The sequence below is a fragment of the Gambusia affinis genome, linkage group LG12 (assembly GCF_019740435.1).
Source record: "Gambusia affinis linkage group LG12, SWU_Gaff_1.0, whole genome shotgun sequence".
Lineage (NCBI taxonomy): Eukaryota > Metazoa > Chordata > Actinopteri > Cyprinodontiformes > Poeciliidae > Gambusia > Gambusia affinis.
This window is the reverse complement of record NC_057879.1, coordinates 9,201,167-9,216,339: the sequence shown is the minus strand read 5'-3', so window position 1 is coordinate 9,216,339 and position 15,173 is coordinate 9,201,167. Positions and strand designations below refer to the sequence as shown.

General features: G+C 37.6%; 1 protein-coding gene and 1 long non-coding RNA gene across 4 annotated transcripts in view; one reads left to right on the top strand and one right to left on the bottom strand.

Annotated features, from left to right (window-relative positions):
* Positions 1-15,173, bottom strand: part of brinp2 (bone morphogenetic protein/retinoic acid inducible neural-specific 2) — a 190,794-nt gene that overhangs the window by 40,138 nt on the left and 135,483 nt on the right. For all 3 annotated transcript variants that reach the window (XM_044133142.1, XM_044133144.1, XM_044133143.1), the window contains exon 6: positions 7,976-8,212. In XM_044133142.1, the coding sequence (XP_043989077.1) occupies positions 7,976-8,212 (237 nt within the window). The remainder of the gene's footprint in view (positions 1-7,975; positions 8,213-15,173) is intronic.
* On the top strand, positions 8,240-15,138 carry LOC122840620. The gene is made up of 3 exons (XR_006372264.1): positions 8,240-11,038; positions 11,231-11,262; positions 11,336-15,138. It is a non-coding gene; the product is annotated as an uncharacterized LOC122840620 (long non-coding RNA).

Sequence of the window (15,173 nt, the reverse complement as noted above, 5' to 3'; positions counted from 1 at the left end):
ATAAGTGAACAATACTAATAAAGTGTTTTTGGATAGAACTGAAGGGCATTCAACTAAATATTTGTCTGTCCACCTTCGCAAGTAGACTTCTGCGGGTATTCTAATTTTAGCATATCGTATTGTGAAAGATTTGTTTATTTTACATTTGAATAATAAAGGGTATATATCAAAAACATGTGAAACGATTCATGGTCTCATTTTATTAGAACACACACAAAAACAGGCCTTTTAACAGAAGTGTACAACCAATTTAGGAATCCTGCCACAGACACGTACTGGGTTTCAACTAGTAAAAATAAAACTAAGCTTACTACGTTTATTTAATATATAAACCTTCGTAGACTGATGCATATGTTGACAATCTCTCCTAACAGTCAGACTGTTAACAGGATTCCCCGCCTGACATACGTATCTCATGTTGGAGTTGCAGAAACATCCAATTAACACCGAACTGATGACATGAAGCAGCAGATACAACAGCTCCACACACAATAGCAGCATTTCTCAAATGCTTGTCTGAACTTATCCTTGCATGGTCAACATGGACTGTTTTATAATTAGTCCACTAATGAGCAGGAGTATGTAACAAACAGCTGGTCTCAACTTCTCCCTATGCAAGCAAACTCTGACGGCACCAGAGTTTACAACAGTGCTAATGACTCTGACGCTGCAGGGCTTATTATAAAAGCCTGATAAAAGTTGGTTGGAAGTTTCGAGTTTGAACTTAAAACTAATGTGGAAGTGAAAACTTTAAAAGCATACATAATCTCAGTCCTCACATTTACAGATGCAACCTTGATAAAGATATGAAAAGTCACCAAATAAAATCATCTTCTATGATTGCTGCATAACTTAGAATACATTTCATTCATTGCAAATACTTTGTACAAGAATTTACACAAAAGTTGTATAAGAAATTCTTCAAGGGATATGTAATACTCTCATATCTTTTGGTCTTTTGCTTCAACAAAAAACAAATCGACTTAATGGTTTACAAGCAGACCTTTTGAAAACTTGCTGACATACTGAGTAGATAATTCAGGTGCGTTGGAGCAGGGATGCATCCAAAAGTTGCAAAACAATCACACTTGATGTCCAGAGTTGCAAACCCCTTGTATAACATTTCATAGAGGTATTTGGACATTATTGCATAATGTCTAGAGTCCTTGATTAGAAAGACGGTCAATGTTAAATGGACAACTTCTGCATTGATGTTGTCATTTTCCATGATCTCTATTAAGGTTCACCGGCACATTAGGTTAGCTTCACATTGCAAACAAGATGCATTTTTTGTGTAATTATCATTAGTTTCACACCAAATCCACTTCTTGCCTCTAAAAAAATGTTTGGCAAGTAGATAGTGTCTGACTGTTGCTATGGGAACTTGATGAACCCACGATGCCACTCATTGCTCAGCTTTTTTGTCATTATGCTTTGTAGATGCTTTTACCTTCCTTCCTGATTCATGATGTGTGGTGATTGTGTGGTGCCTAAAATAACTCGAACCATGAACCATTTCCAACTTTTACCTCAGGGAAAGAAACTTTTCACCAACAAACATTTTTTAAAAACTAAGATTAACTTCAAGTGTGAATTAAAATAAAGGTGTCAGTTCCATTTATTTTCAGCAATAGTCAAATCTACTGCAAATTTAGTGAAAAATGTTGTATAATGGTTGCCTTTTTATAAGTTCTGAACCATATGTTCTTGCAATAAGGCTTTCTGTGCTTTCCCCCCCCAGAACAACAAACAAATTTCACCATAATATGTAGCAACTATCAAAATGCAAAAAGTAAAAAAAAAAAAAAGAGACCTTTGTTAAGTTTGATTATGCAGAAGCATAGAAAATGTGGAAACCTCCTCACTCTAATGCATCTTGCCATCAAAAATACTCACTTTTATGTATGTAATTATACAACTTTTAATAAACAGTTCATGGGGCAACAAGCCACCATCAATGGTTTAGTTGTGTGCATTCATCCAGAAGCATCACCACACGGATGTGAAAGCACTAATGAAATTATTGTGTGTGCGTGAATCATATCAAAATCAAATCAAACTTTATTTGTATAGCACATTTCAGCAGCAAGGCATTTCAAAGTGCTTTACATCAAATCAAACACAAAAACACAATGCAACATAGAATCAACAATAAAAATTCCAGATTCCGTCAATAAATTTGCAATTGATTATGTTTCAAAAGCAACTCTAAACAGCTGGGTTTTTAGTTGAGATTTAAAGGAAGTCAGTGTTTCAGTTGTTTTACAGTTTTCTGGAAGTTTGTTCCAGATTTTTGGTGCATAGATGCTAAATGCCGCTTCTCCTCGTTTGGTTCTGGTTCTGGGGATGCAGAGCAGAACCAGAACCAGAAGACCTGAGAGGTCTGGAAGGTTGATACAACAGCAGCAAATCTTTAATGTATTGTGGTGCTAAACCATTCCATGAATGCTGAACTCGCACAAAGCTTTTCAAAACACTGAAAAATAAAATGCTTTCGCATGACCAGAACTTTCCATAACCAACATGAAGTGAATACAGAGGGAGATGGAAAGCTCTTTTTTTCTTTTCAGTTTTCTCCTCCCTCCGTCTCCTTCTCACTGTGAAGCTAACACCACCTCCTGCCCACCCTCGGAGCTGGGAATTGAATCTTAATTACCTGGAGGCTCCGTCTTATGTTTCATGGATGAGTTAGCTCATTTGTTAGTTACATCCTGTACTCACGCTCCTCATGCTCAGTGGCTGAGAACCCTTGTTCGTCGTGTGAGCCGAGTTAAGGTTTCAAAGACCCACTCTAATGGCTTGCATGTCGAATCTCACATGGTATTGATGTGCTAATTCTAACCGCCATCTGAATTTCATTGTGAGAGATCAACTCTGAAGGTTTGCAGATACAAGGAGTTGATACACATGAACTTGTTTAACCCAGTTTAATTTAGATTACGTTGGTTACCAGTACACCAAAGATTTAATAAGGTACTGTTTGGTTTCAAAACAACAAAAAATATATTCCAGTAAGTCATTATATAATGCTTTTTGAAGTGATTAACAGCTTACAGTTTTAGTAAGTTACGATTTTATACACAAACCTTTGCTCAGCATCGTCTGTTTTCAAATGTACATTTTAAGCAATTTTGTTTTGATTTAATTTGATATTACCATGCCACTAAACATGGCAAAAAAATTTCTTGCGTTATGGAGCAAAGAATAATTTTGTGATGCCGACCGTCACCCACCTTCTGCTGCACACTGCTGGTCAGACGGCTGAACGACACTACACTTTTCCCTCATGAAACTAAAGGAGAACCACACATTTTTTATGGCTGTTTTGAAACTACAGTAAACAGGTCAAAACATTTTGCACAATTAGCACACCGAGACGTTGCTACTCACTTGAAAACGAATTGAATTTAACAAGCCTTTATTTTAGATTTTTATGAATAGTGTTAAAATTATAATAATCAGTATTCTAGAATATGTTTATCATTGATACAATTTTATAGTAATATCATTAATTGTGGAATTTTATTTAAATGACTGCAAATTTGTCCTGTAAGAAATTTTTGTTTTTCTCTTTACAATAAAAAAAATGCAATTTCTAATCTTGGTTAGAAATGAAATGTGAGAACATCCTATCCTCTTAAGTTGTTATTGTCATTCTGCTGAATTAATCCATGGATAAATATTCTGTCCATGTCTTTATGAAACATAATGCACAGTGGTTTTGGTTTCTTCTTGGAAATGAAAATGAAGAAGGAGTTTATTTTGAAACAAACTCGGGCGTTAAGGTCAGTCAATAAAAGATTAAAAGCAACAGCAGGAGCACTAGTTTCCCTAGGATTCATTATTACTGGATTTTGGTTCACCAAAAGCTCCAAGTTTCTGGCTAATGATGTGATCAAAGTGACTTTCCTCTGCTAAACCCTGATTGCAAACTGAAAAGTTGATCAATGATAGTCAAAAAAAAGAATAAGAAAAACTGGCAAAATACAAACATAAAAATCAAATCTAAATTGTGACTTTGTGTTGCTGTAGCTGCTGCCATTATTATTATTATGGCAATAATAATATGTTTATTATTGCCATATAAACATAAAAATGAAACCTGTGCCATTTCACTTGAACTTGTCCAAAGTATTACTAATATAATCAGTTCCCTTCATTTTGTTTTGTGTGGTTTTATTCAAGGAAAGTAAGCTGACACTGAATAAAGGTTTAATTTCAGTTATTAAAGGGTGGGAGGTTGGAGAGGTGATGTTAAATCGACTTTATTTTAGCCTTACATCAAGCTAATTATATTCCCTCATCAGAACCATATCTGAAGTTTTGCTTTGACTCTTTCATGCGTGTTTGAAAAGTCCTTGAATCTCCTGAGGGGTTGCTTTATATGAGCAAGCGCTCATATAAAGTCCTGCCTATTTCCACAAACCTCCTCCTTGCAGTCTCCAAACCGAGCTGCTCCCTCATGCCTTGCTCCAGCTCCAGTAGACTAGCGGCAGCAGCAATAGGCAAACTATGTCTCAGCCCAACAATCCTAGTAACAACAGAAAGGCATTGTTGTGATGACATGCTGAAGACGGAGTATCGGAAAGAGTAGGAGGTTCTTAAAGAGGCAGACGCCAATTTCAAGGTATCAAAATTGCAAAGCCTAACTTTTTTTAAGTTATGTTCGATATATAGAGTATTCTGATCACAACTTAAGGTAACATAGTTACTTGACTGTGCTATAAAATGGAACCATGTGCCTGAAAAATACATAACACTGCCCTTGTCTAAAGAACTGTAATACCTTAAATGTATCATTAGCGCACCACCAATTAACTTTAAGATTTATTATTGCAGCAAATTATGTGGATGATACCAGTATTTATAATGTAAATGTGAAAAGTTTAAGATGTTGTTATAATTTTTAGTACACTGCCTCAAAGCTTACAAAAGCACTATGACAAAAACGATAAAAAATAAAACAAAAAATATGGATACAAAAATGTTTTTCTTTTTTTTTTCTTTTCTTTTCTGAAAGCCGGCCTGGTTACCAATTTCACAAAACCAAAGGTGTGATGTTCCTGAAGTTTTCACACCTTTCACAGACATCTTGCCTCCCATAACTGAACATCGCCTCCTCTACCGAGAAAGAAAACAGCTTTACAGCAGAGAGCTTTTACGTTACTTCTACATTGTGGGTTGGCTTTGATAATCTACTTTTAAATTGCCACGTTTTGTGTGCAAAATTCACTCCTTCACTTTCGGAAACCCTATTATTAGACTTTTTTTTTGTGTCTTCTCTTTGTCTTTTTCTGTGGGAAATTTAAACCAGCTCTTATACACACACTCTTTAGCACACTGAATACCTCAACATATTTTAGAAAAACAAAAAACAAAAGAACAACTTCACTGGAAAATAAAACAGACTTACTGTCCGAGTATACAAATCGCCTAAAACCTACAAGAAAAGTGCAAAAGAGGCCCAGTAAAAAAGTAAACCTTAATTCTGGAGGCCCTGGAAAGAGTGGATGGCATCATAGGTCCAAGAGAAGGTAAATAAAAAACAGAGAAAGCTTTTTACTAATCTTTACCAGGTGATCTAATAAGTGCTAAGAGGACTTCAACAGGAAGGAGAAGATCAGTAACAGGATCAAGGAGCCACAGAGGGAAGGAAAACCAATAGACAGAACTCAGAAATTCAAACATTTGCTATGTAGATTTCCTTTCGTCATTCTTTTGCAATCATTTTGCATTCCAATTTCTCTCATGTGCAGCTGGTGCTAGTGTGTGGATGCGTAACTGTAACTTGTGTGCTCCCAAAAATTAGATTAAACTTTGACGAGCTTCTCCACACAGCCATGCCTCTGGCAATACAGTGTATGCCTGTTCTGCCCCTCTGCCTGCTGTGGCATTTCTCAAACACAACCCACTGAAAGTACTACAGGAATATTTCCTGGATAAACAACAAAAAAAGCTAGCTTTATGATAAAATCCACAATGTCAGCGGAATGAGAAAAGTGCCTCACGATTCACGAGCCGCTTTTGCCCTTTTTCCTTTGACACCCGCTTGTGCATCTTCATAAAGTTTTATTATCGAGCAAAAACGCAACTTTGCAAAATCAAGTGCTGTCAAAGTGAGTCTAAATGAATGCACAGAAAGCCTGTTTACCTCTCTTGATGTCACTCAGCAACTGTTTTCCTGCACAAACTGCGGCTCGCACACAATTACCTGAGCTCTACAGGGAAACACAATAGGCTCGCAAAGAGCGAGGCAAGCTGCCAAGAACCTGTTTCCAATTAAATCCTGCATACACCTTCCAAGTCATTAAGAGGTGAGCTGGTAATGTGTTGAGATGTGGCAAAGCAAAAAAAAAAAAAAGAAAAAAAAAGAAAACGTCAACCAATTAAGAGAGCGACGCCCGACTTGTTCTGCAGCGTAGCTATCATTACATCACACACCTGTGCCATTCTTTCTGTGGTAGATAGTTTTGACGAAGCGGCCCAGCATGTTGTACACCTGATATAATCTCTACCAGGGAGGCCCAGCGATGCTGAGGCATAACTTTCATCCAGACAGATGCAGTCCACTTTTTTCCCCATATGTGGGTAAGTTCACCGTACACCAGCTTCACGCCTGAAACGTCAAAAAGATGCCAGGCTAGATTTTACCCAGTAACAATGAATGGGCTTAAGGTAATAGAAAAAAAGGACATCAAAGTTTCATTCATGGACATGCTTTTAAAATTGTTTTTCCAACAAGTTGAATGTTTAGTGTTACTCTGTCAATTGAATGTCAATTGCGGTTTTCCTTGCTAGACCAGAGATTCTCAAAATTCAAACTTTGATCCAGATTTGCACAAAATGATCTGTCAATCCGGATCTAATCCATGGTTTATCTTTAGGAAATGCTCAACTGGGGCTGAAACACAAGCTATTTTCTACCTAATTCTACTATTCTTCGTTTTTGTGTGTTCAGAAAATTACATAATTTGTTGAAGCGAAACAGTATTTAGTTTCTCACTTTGTAAATGTTCCTTATTATGGTTTATTGTCAAACATTAATGGGCTAAAGATCACAAAGAAGCTGTGGAACTAAATTGTAATTTCTGCTGATTGTGAAATAACAGCAAATGAATTAAAACTGATTCAAATTAAGTCAGATTTCATTTTTTGAACATGAAGTTCAACTGAGGCAACATTGTATGAGACACTATTGTTCAAGGAATCAAATTATTAAAGAAGACCATTTAAATAAAAATGAAACGCATAGTTTATCTGAAACAAGAGCAACAGCTCAATTGAAATTGTTTGGTATATTTGAAAATATATCCAAGAGAAAGAAAGAATATACAAATCTAAGTTCATCAAATTAGTTGAAACATAAAGGAGGTTTTGCTCTTTGTACTACTAAAGAAGCAAACTTGGTGCACACAAAAATTCCTGGATGAGCATAATTTGTGTCTTTATGACTAAAATGACGTCAAGTGAGCCACAAACCAAGTAAGTTATCACTAATCATCTCCGTTTGTCGCTTTATTTTATGAGTAATTATCGTTAACGTAATCACAAAAACACTTCACAGGTACACTCTGTATAAACAGTGGTAGCGTGCACAAGCTGCCTCCAGCGTGGCTCAATAAATCATCACCATCCCACCTGCTCCGTCTGAAACTCGAATTAAACAAACTTATGCAACACGGCCCCTATCCAGCTGTCCACATCCCGACTCTCTTATTTATGTAATGCAATACAGTCGGCAGCTCGTCCTCAGCTGCCATCAGCTGTGAGGCAGCAAAAGTATTTCATTGGTACAAACTCTTAAAGTATAAGAGACTTTTTAAAGAAGATTTTGTGTTGTGCTGAAAAGCCAAAAACTGGCTTTTCAGCACAGTAATGTGTTTTTGACACCAAATTAAATCACCATTAAATATCATTTTCTATCCGTCTTCAAAATCCGCCTAACAGACTGCCTGAAAACGACACCTGCACATACCTGATTCCATGAACTCCTGATTGAAGTTGTTCCAGGATGCTTTGTTCTTCTCCAGGTTCTCCTCCATTACTCTGATGTCAGCAAAGGGACAGTTGCATTCTGGGAATCTGGGAGAGCACCGGCACCAGCAGTCGTTATTGCGGCAGAGCAGCTCACCCTCCGAGTTACAGGCCACGTAGCTGAGGGCCGCCTCCACAAAACGCCCACGGAGGAACTCTGGCAGGACATCCTGCAAGCCTGACATGAAGTCAGAGGTTAAAACAAATGTGTGTGAGAGTGCAAGAGCTGCAATTTCAGCATGAAAAAGAACATTCCTAACGTAGCAGATTTATTTCAGCTTTTTTTTTTTTTCTTTGAAGGATTATAGGCCATGATCCTGTCCGCAGCAGGGAGCTGAACGAATTTGACGTTTTGATTCCCATGATTCATCATGTTAGATTTGATTTTTTAAAAACATTTCTTAAATGGATGCATATAGCAAAACATTTTTAAGAACTGCTCCTGGATATTTAACCTTTTTTTTTTTTTTTTTATGAAATGGAAAGTAAGAATTGCAATTTCATCTGCATGTTGTTTTTACCCAGTAGCTTTAGTAGCTTTTGCAGGGTATTGAAACTATTACATGCTTAACTTGTGGGAAACAAAGTTGGAATCAATTTACCAGCTTGAAAATATGTTACATTTTCGCTGCTGCTTTCGTGGTTTAGATTGTATTAAAACATGCGATGCTAATTATAGTGCCAAGATCTGACTGCACTGTGTATTGAGCCACATCAGAAGCTGATGTGTTTGCAGATTGACATCTCTCAGAAACCAGCAGGTAGCTTGGTGTGTGAAGCTCACGCTGTGTTCCAGAAATTGTCTGTGGTCCGTTCCTGTCTCACCGATTTTCCGTCTAATAATTGTTAATTTGTGTCAAAAGCTGCCTCTCTCTTCACTTCACAAGCTCTTTCTGGATGATTTTCGGCAGCCAAGTCAATCCCACTGTGCCCTGCTATGAATATGCATATCTCTTCTTTGGTATTTTCTCTTTTACTGGCATGGAAAGTAATGTAATTAGTCACATTTTTCATGTTCTATGCTTTGGCAGGTGCTTTGAGGCCTTTTTCTACTTTCCTGTGGGTTAGTTGGTGTGCATGTGGGTGGATTGTCATGTGATTGTGTATATGTGCACACACACACACACACCACGGTTCCAGTTCTTCACGAAGTTTCTTCGGTTTGGGAGAGACAGCTAAACAACCTGCCAGATTTAGTCATTATCTCACTCTATCCCCACCTTGAAAGTGCCTCTCCTTGTTTTCTTCTTTTAATTTTTTTATGGACTAATTGTACTGATAAGATTAGAAGTAATCTCCATATAAATTGTGTTATTATAAGACAGATTGTTTTGTTTTGAAAGTCAGCACAGAATATATAATAATTTGCAGTGACTTGCAGAAAGCTGCCTCGACGTTTTAATCAGTTTCCTAATAAATAACGACTCTTCCTCGAAAACGTGCTGAGCGACATCCATGAACGCCGCATCAGTGGCGGAGTTTGAACAATTCTGTTACATAAATGCTAAACAGGTATAGCCACTAAAACATAATGCTAAATATAACTGTGCACCACAGTCTAACAATTGAAGTCACATCCAAGGCAACTTTCAAGCAGCCTTTTGAAAAGTTTGGATGGGCATTGAAGCATCACTTGGCTGCACTGTCATTTTATACAAAATTGGCCCTGTCTGTCCAACTTGGCTATTTTTCTTTTCTTTTTTTTCTTTTTTTTTTTTTAAAGAACATTATGAAAATGTAGACTGAGCGCAAATTATTCAGCTTGGCTGTTAGCTGGGTACTTGCCTGTGAGTCATCCTCTTTTCACCTTGCTGCTTTTCACCTTTGACACACGTGTCGTTACTGCGGCAGCACATCAGTATTCAGCCGAAAGTTTGCTGTGATCAGTATGACACTCACGTCTGCCTTTCCAAAATGAGTAAAAAAAAAAAAAAAAATGCAAACTGGAATGTGTTCGGGTGCTATTTGCCATTTTATATCACTTAGAGTGACATAAAGCCCAACAACACCATCAAGCTTTTATGAAATAAGAATGCTGTGGTAGGCTTCTATGGGTTAAAAGGCTGATTTATGGGTTTTTGTTGTTTTTTTCTTTAGTAGAAGTACTATACTGTGATAATCAATTTGAAAATTAAATTAAACTACACCTTTTAATGTAGCGTGAAGGACAGTCTTGCACATACACATTGTGAATTTCCCTGCTTGAGGACACATGTGTGTACATTGTGGTCAAAGGCAACACAACCTCAAACTTCAAGGAGGGGGAAAAGCCTGACTAGTCAGTTTGGATTAAGTTTTATTGCCATTTTTTTCTTAGAAAATAACAAGTTATTTAAGATTTACACAACTTCTAAGTTGCCCTAAATTTCACGCTGTTGTCATGCAGCTTCTTTTCTTGCTCTGCATATTGGCTCATCTAAAAATGCATTTTATATGGGTCAGACTGAAAGTAATTAGGCGCATTTGGTGAAAAATGAAATCCTGTCACATCTATAAAGAATGTGTGTCACTTATGATCTGTTTATAATGCAGATATTGGATGCATAATGGGTGTGTGGCTACTGTGCCAGGAGACCTAAAGACCACCTGACCTTATTGGGATGGACGGTCATTGTTTTCTGGATCATCTATCAGCGAGCCAAGCGGTCAAATCAACTGAAACGATAATATTTCATGTTTCTCCATGTTATTCTCATCTTGCTTTTATGCTTCTGTGTTACTCTGCTCCACCTGCCAAGTTAAATCTCTGCTCATCAGCTTCATTCAGCCCACCTGTGCCAAGTCTAGTTGTCTACCTTTCTCAAGTTCTTGAAGTTCTGAAGTTCCTGATCTCGCCTCAGTTTCTGCCTCCTTGCCAGATTATGGACTTTCTTGTGCCAGTAGTTGCCCAGCGTTGTGTCCTTGCCCTTGTTGTCTCCGGACTATTTTTGACAGGACTCTACAACCTTTCTGATGTTTTGGATCACAGCCCACCCTCCGAACCAAACCTGCTCCCTTTTACGAGGTATTCTGACATTCACCTCTCTATGTACGACCTTTACCTGACTTCTAACCATGTTGCTGGATTGTGGATCTAGTTGTGAAGTAGTACCTGTGATCTTCATGGAGGAAGATTTGACTAACCAAGTTCTACCTCCACATGTCTAAACTATCTTTCTCAATTCTCCAACATCCACCTCTTCTGACGTTACTGCAGCTTTCCAGCTTCCTCTCCAGAACTGCAGATTAGTAAGACAGATGTATTTTCTTACATTTTCCCTCTGGCAAAATCAAGTCACCAACCTGCCTCCTCTCTTCGCAGTGCTGAGAGTCAAGCCCTCTGTACTGAAACATTTCACTGCTGATCGTTCCGCAGTAAAATGCATAAACAAATATAATCTTTTGGCTGAACTTCTTTATCAAGATGTCCAAGCATTTGACATTCAGAGGTGAGTAAATTTTCACTAGTTTCACATATTAAAAGAATGAGGTAAATATTATAGAGTCATTTCTGCAACATTGTTGCCTGCCTGCAAATTTCATCAAAGTGATGGCTATTTGAAGCATATATTATGTTTATTTTGCCAGCAGTAGGTTTTCTTAGCTCTCTAAAAATGTTACAGGTTCAGATTTCTAGAAATGTAATGTTGGAGCTTTCGTTACTTTTTCTACAAATTATTGAAATTCAGTGTACTTACACAATAAAGTGACAAGTAATGCATTAAAAGTAATTGGTTTTCTTGAATTACTGCTGGCAAAGGCAGTAGAAAAATTCCTTTAGCCAGAAATTCTGGCAAAAGCAATGACTAAAATAAGTTTTCTATTTTCAAACATGTATTTCCACAGATTCAAACAACATAAAAACTTGGTTTAATCAGAAAATATGTTAAATTGAAGGATGTTAAGAAAAAAAAGCCTTGCTGTTGGTTCAGTTTTCCTAAATCTTTTCATTTTCCACTCTCTTTATCCAGAATAAAAAGGAGATGAAAATAAAAACCTTAAAAACAGAAAAGGATTTTTCATCTTTGTGCCTCCAGGCTACCATTTCACCGAGTTCCAGATTAATTTTCTACCTATTTCAGTCCAATTTCTAATTAATCTAAAATTGACGATGCATTAATTACATGTTTCTGTGTAAAGGGAGTATCAACAACTGAGAAACCAATCTAATCTGGTAATGAATCAAACCGCCATCAATTATCTTTACTAAGATATTTTCAATGTTTAACTACCTGCAGAAAATGAGCCAAGAGTCGACGCCTGGGCTAAGCAGCAGATTATTATTGAACAAATTTCTGCTGAAAAACTAATTCATGAAATCTTTTGTAAATGCTGTTTGGTTGGAACCGTGTGCAGGTCTATATGTGTGTAAAATATAAGTCTGTCTTTTCATCCAACCCAAAGAAAGGCTTCAAATAGGCCAAAAGCTTGGAACATTTCAGACTGCACTGAGCGCTGCACCTCTGTTCCAGCAGGGCTTGAAACAGTGATAAAAAAAAAAAATCCCATCACTTGCTTTTAATCTTCAGTATTATCTCTCCTTATCACACCAGGTCCCCAGTTACCACCATGAAAAACCTGTGGGTGTCCCCTTTCTGATGGGGGCTTTAAGGGTCATTACCCATGAGACTTTGCTTCCATCCACCCCCAGATTTAGATCACTCCACTGGACTAGAAATAGCCGCCCCAAGGTTCCTTGTCTTTCCATCTCTCAATCCCCTGCAGAGGTCACATTTTTCATTTTGGGCAATTTGAAGCTTTTAAACCCTCCCCATGATCACTACCTCTCTGTTATCTGTGCATGTCTTTGAGTGACTGTGTGTTAATTTTAAGCCTCTGCTTTGCTGAGAGCTAAGTCTGCTGCACCGGAATGCACTCTTGTCTCTGCAGGACATGCCGTTGGTACCCTTGGCCCGCTGTCCTGCCCTCACGGCCTGAGAGTTTTGCATCAGTCTGGCTTCAAAGTCCTGTGTGCAAGAGTACACACAATGACACAGATACTACTGTGTCACATACCAAGCCTCATCCTTTCCTTTTTTTTTTTTTTTTTTTAATCTGACTTTTCCCACCTTGGTCGCAACGCTTCCCTCTGACTGTAACTTGAATTTTCTGCTGACTTGTTGCACAGGCTGGAATGCGTGTTTACCTCAGCTCAGCTGTTTTATGCTCTCCTGAGATAGTTTTGTGCTCGTACACAAAAGAGTCCACTACATTGTGCATGTATGAAAAGTGCAAGCTGTAATGCTGCAAAGAGATAAGGCCCTGTGTAAAGCTGAGGGAGCTATATCCAACAAGTCTGTCAGTTTAAAGGGTAAAAAAAAAAACTTCAGAGCCACAAACTATTTTTTCTCCCACCAGATAGACTTCTATCTGGCTCACTTTCTATTTCTCCCCATATCTTTCGTCTGCTGAAACCTTTACTGTCGAGACATCCAGAGCTGTGATGTCAGAGCAGGGACCAGTGAGAAATTTGGCATGCAAGAGGCACATGAATGATTCATACAGTGCAGTGTACAGAAACAGCTTGTGTGCAGAGTATTTGTTTCAGTGACTGCCCAAACTTAGACCTAAGCAAAAGGGAGCCACTTGACAGACCTCTCACCCTGCAGGAGCTCACAAGTGTCCTGCTGCATCCGTCCCCACGCCCCGCTCTCGCTACTGAAGGAATTCCAGCAAACTTCTAAAGGCCTGTTTATGGAGCTGTAGGGGGGGGAGTTGTGCTGGATGAAGGCCACCCTGCAGCTGTCATCACGCAATGGTGTCATTCTGATTAAAAGTGGGCCTGCACGTTCGTCTGTGTGCTTGCATAAACTCGTACTTGAGTTTATGCACGGATGTGTTAAGAGACGAGCATTTTCCGAAACAGGACTCCAAGTGGAACATTAAATACGAGCTTGTCTATTGTAAGAGAACATAACTATTTCAGTCCACATGTCTCTCAAACCAGTTGAACAATTTAAATTAAACATTGCAATAGCTATATTCTTAATTTGTCATAATAGAAAAGGGCAATAATATTAAAGCTTCAGTAGGTTTAAATTTATAACGATACGGTTCTAGAAAAAGTAGATGAAATTATGAACAATTTAATCCATATTCAGATCCATACCTTTAAAAGTCACTGGTTATTAAAAATAGAAATCCACAGGATCTTTTGAAACTATTCAAAGTTTTTGAAGTTTTTCAGATTTTGTCAACAACTACAAATTCTAACGTATATAATGTAAAGTTTTACATACTTTACATTATATACTTTGTAAAGTATGCAAAGTGTATAATACATTTATGCTTTGCATACAGTAAATATGGCTGTGAAGGGTAAACACAAATTAGTGAAGTGGAAGGAAAATAATTTATCTTCCTGTCCACTTATTCACTCTGAGCAACTAATACTACATGTACTACATGTACTACATGTGTTACATGTAGTAAATTCAGTGACATGTAGTCACTGAATTTACAGCTGCAAATGCTTTTTTAGAATACATCTCAACCTGAAACTTTTTCCCACCCGTTTGCAAAATTGCTCAAGCTTAGACTAGGCAGTAACTAGTTAGATTTACTCAGTTACATTTACTTGCCTACCTTTTTTTGAAAATATGCACATTCAGGAGTGCTCTTACTATGTTGTACCTTTTATTTTCACTTGTGTAGTTTTATTATACAGTATTGCAACTCTTACCTGAGTAAAATTACTGATAACAATGATAATAGACTATATACAGAAAATCTGCAAATACCCTGAACCGTATCCTACTAAAGTTGTAAAGATGACATTTAAGAAAAAATTTGTCCCTCTGTATTTACTTCTAATCAAGAAGTTCCTCTGCTGTTCTCATCAATATCTCAAGTCTTAAACTCTCAGCATATAAGAGAAGACTGCATTTTTGAGGGTAAAAAGAAATATCTATATCCTATAAAACAACATTCTTGGAGTCTTAAATAAGGTTGATTTTTCAAAAACCCAAGCTTAACCCTACAATTTACCTTAAATCTTTCAACTTCACACTCAAAAAAAGGATCAAGTATATTTAGATAGCGGCTGGCCATGTGGAAAGAGGTGATATTTATTTACTGCTTATGAGGATTTCCTATGACGACATTGCTACATGCGCTGCATGACCGGCTGTACTGTACACAAAGAGTCACAAACGCCGCTG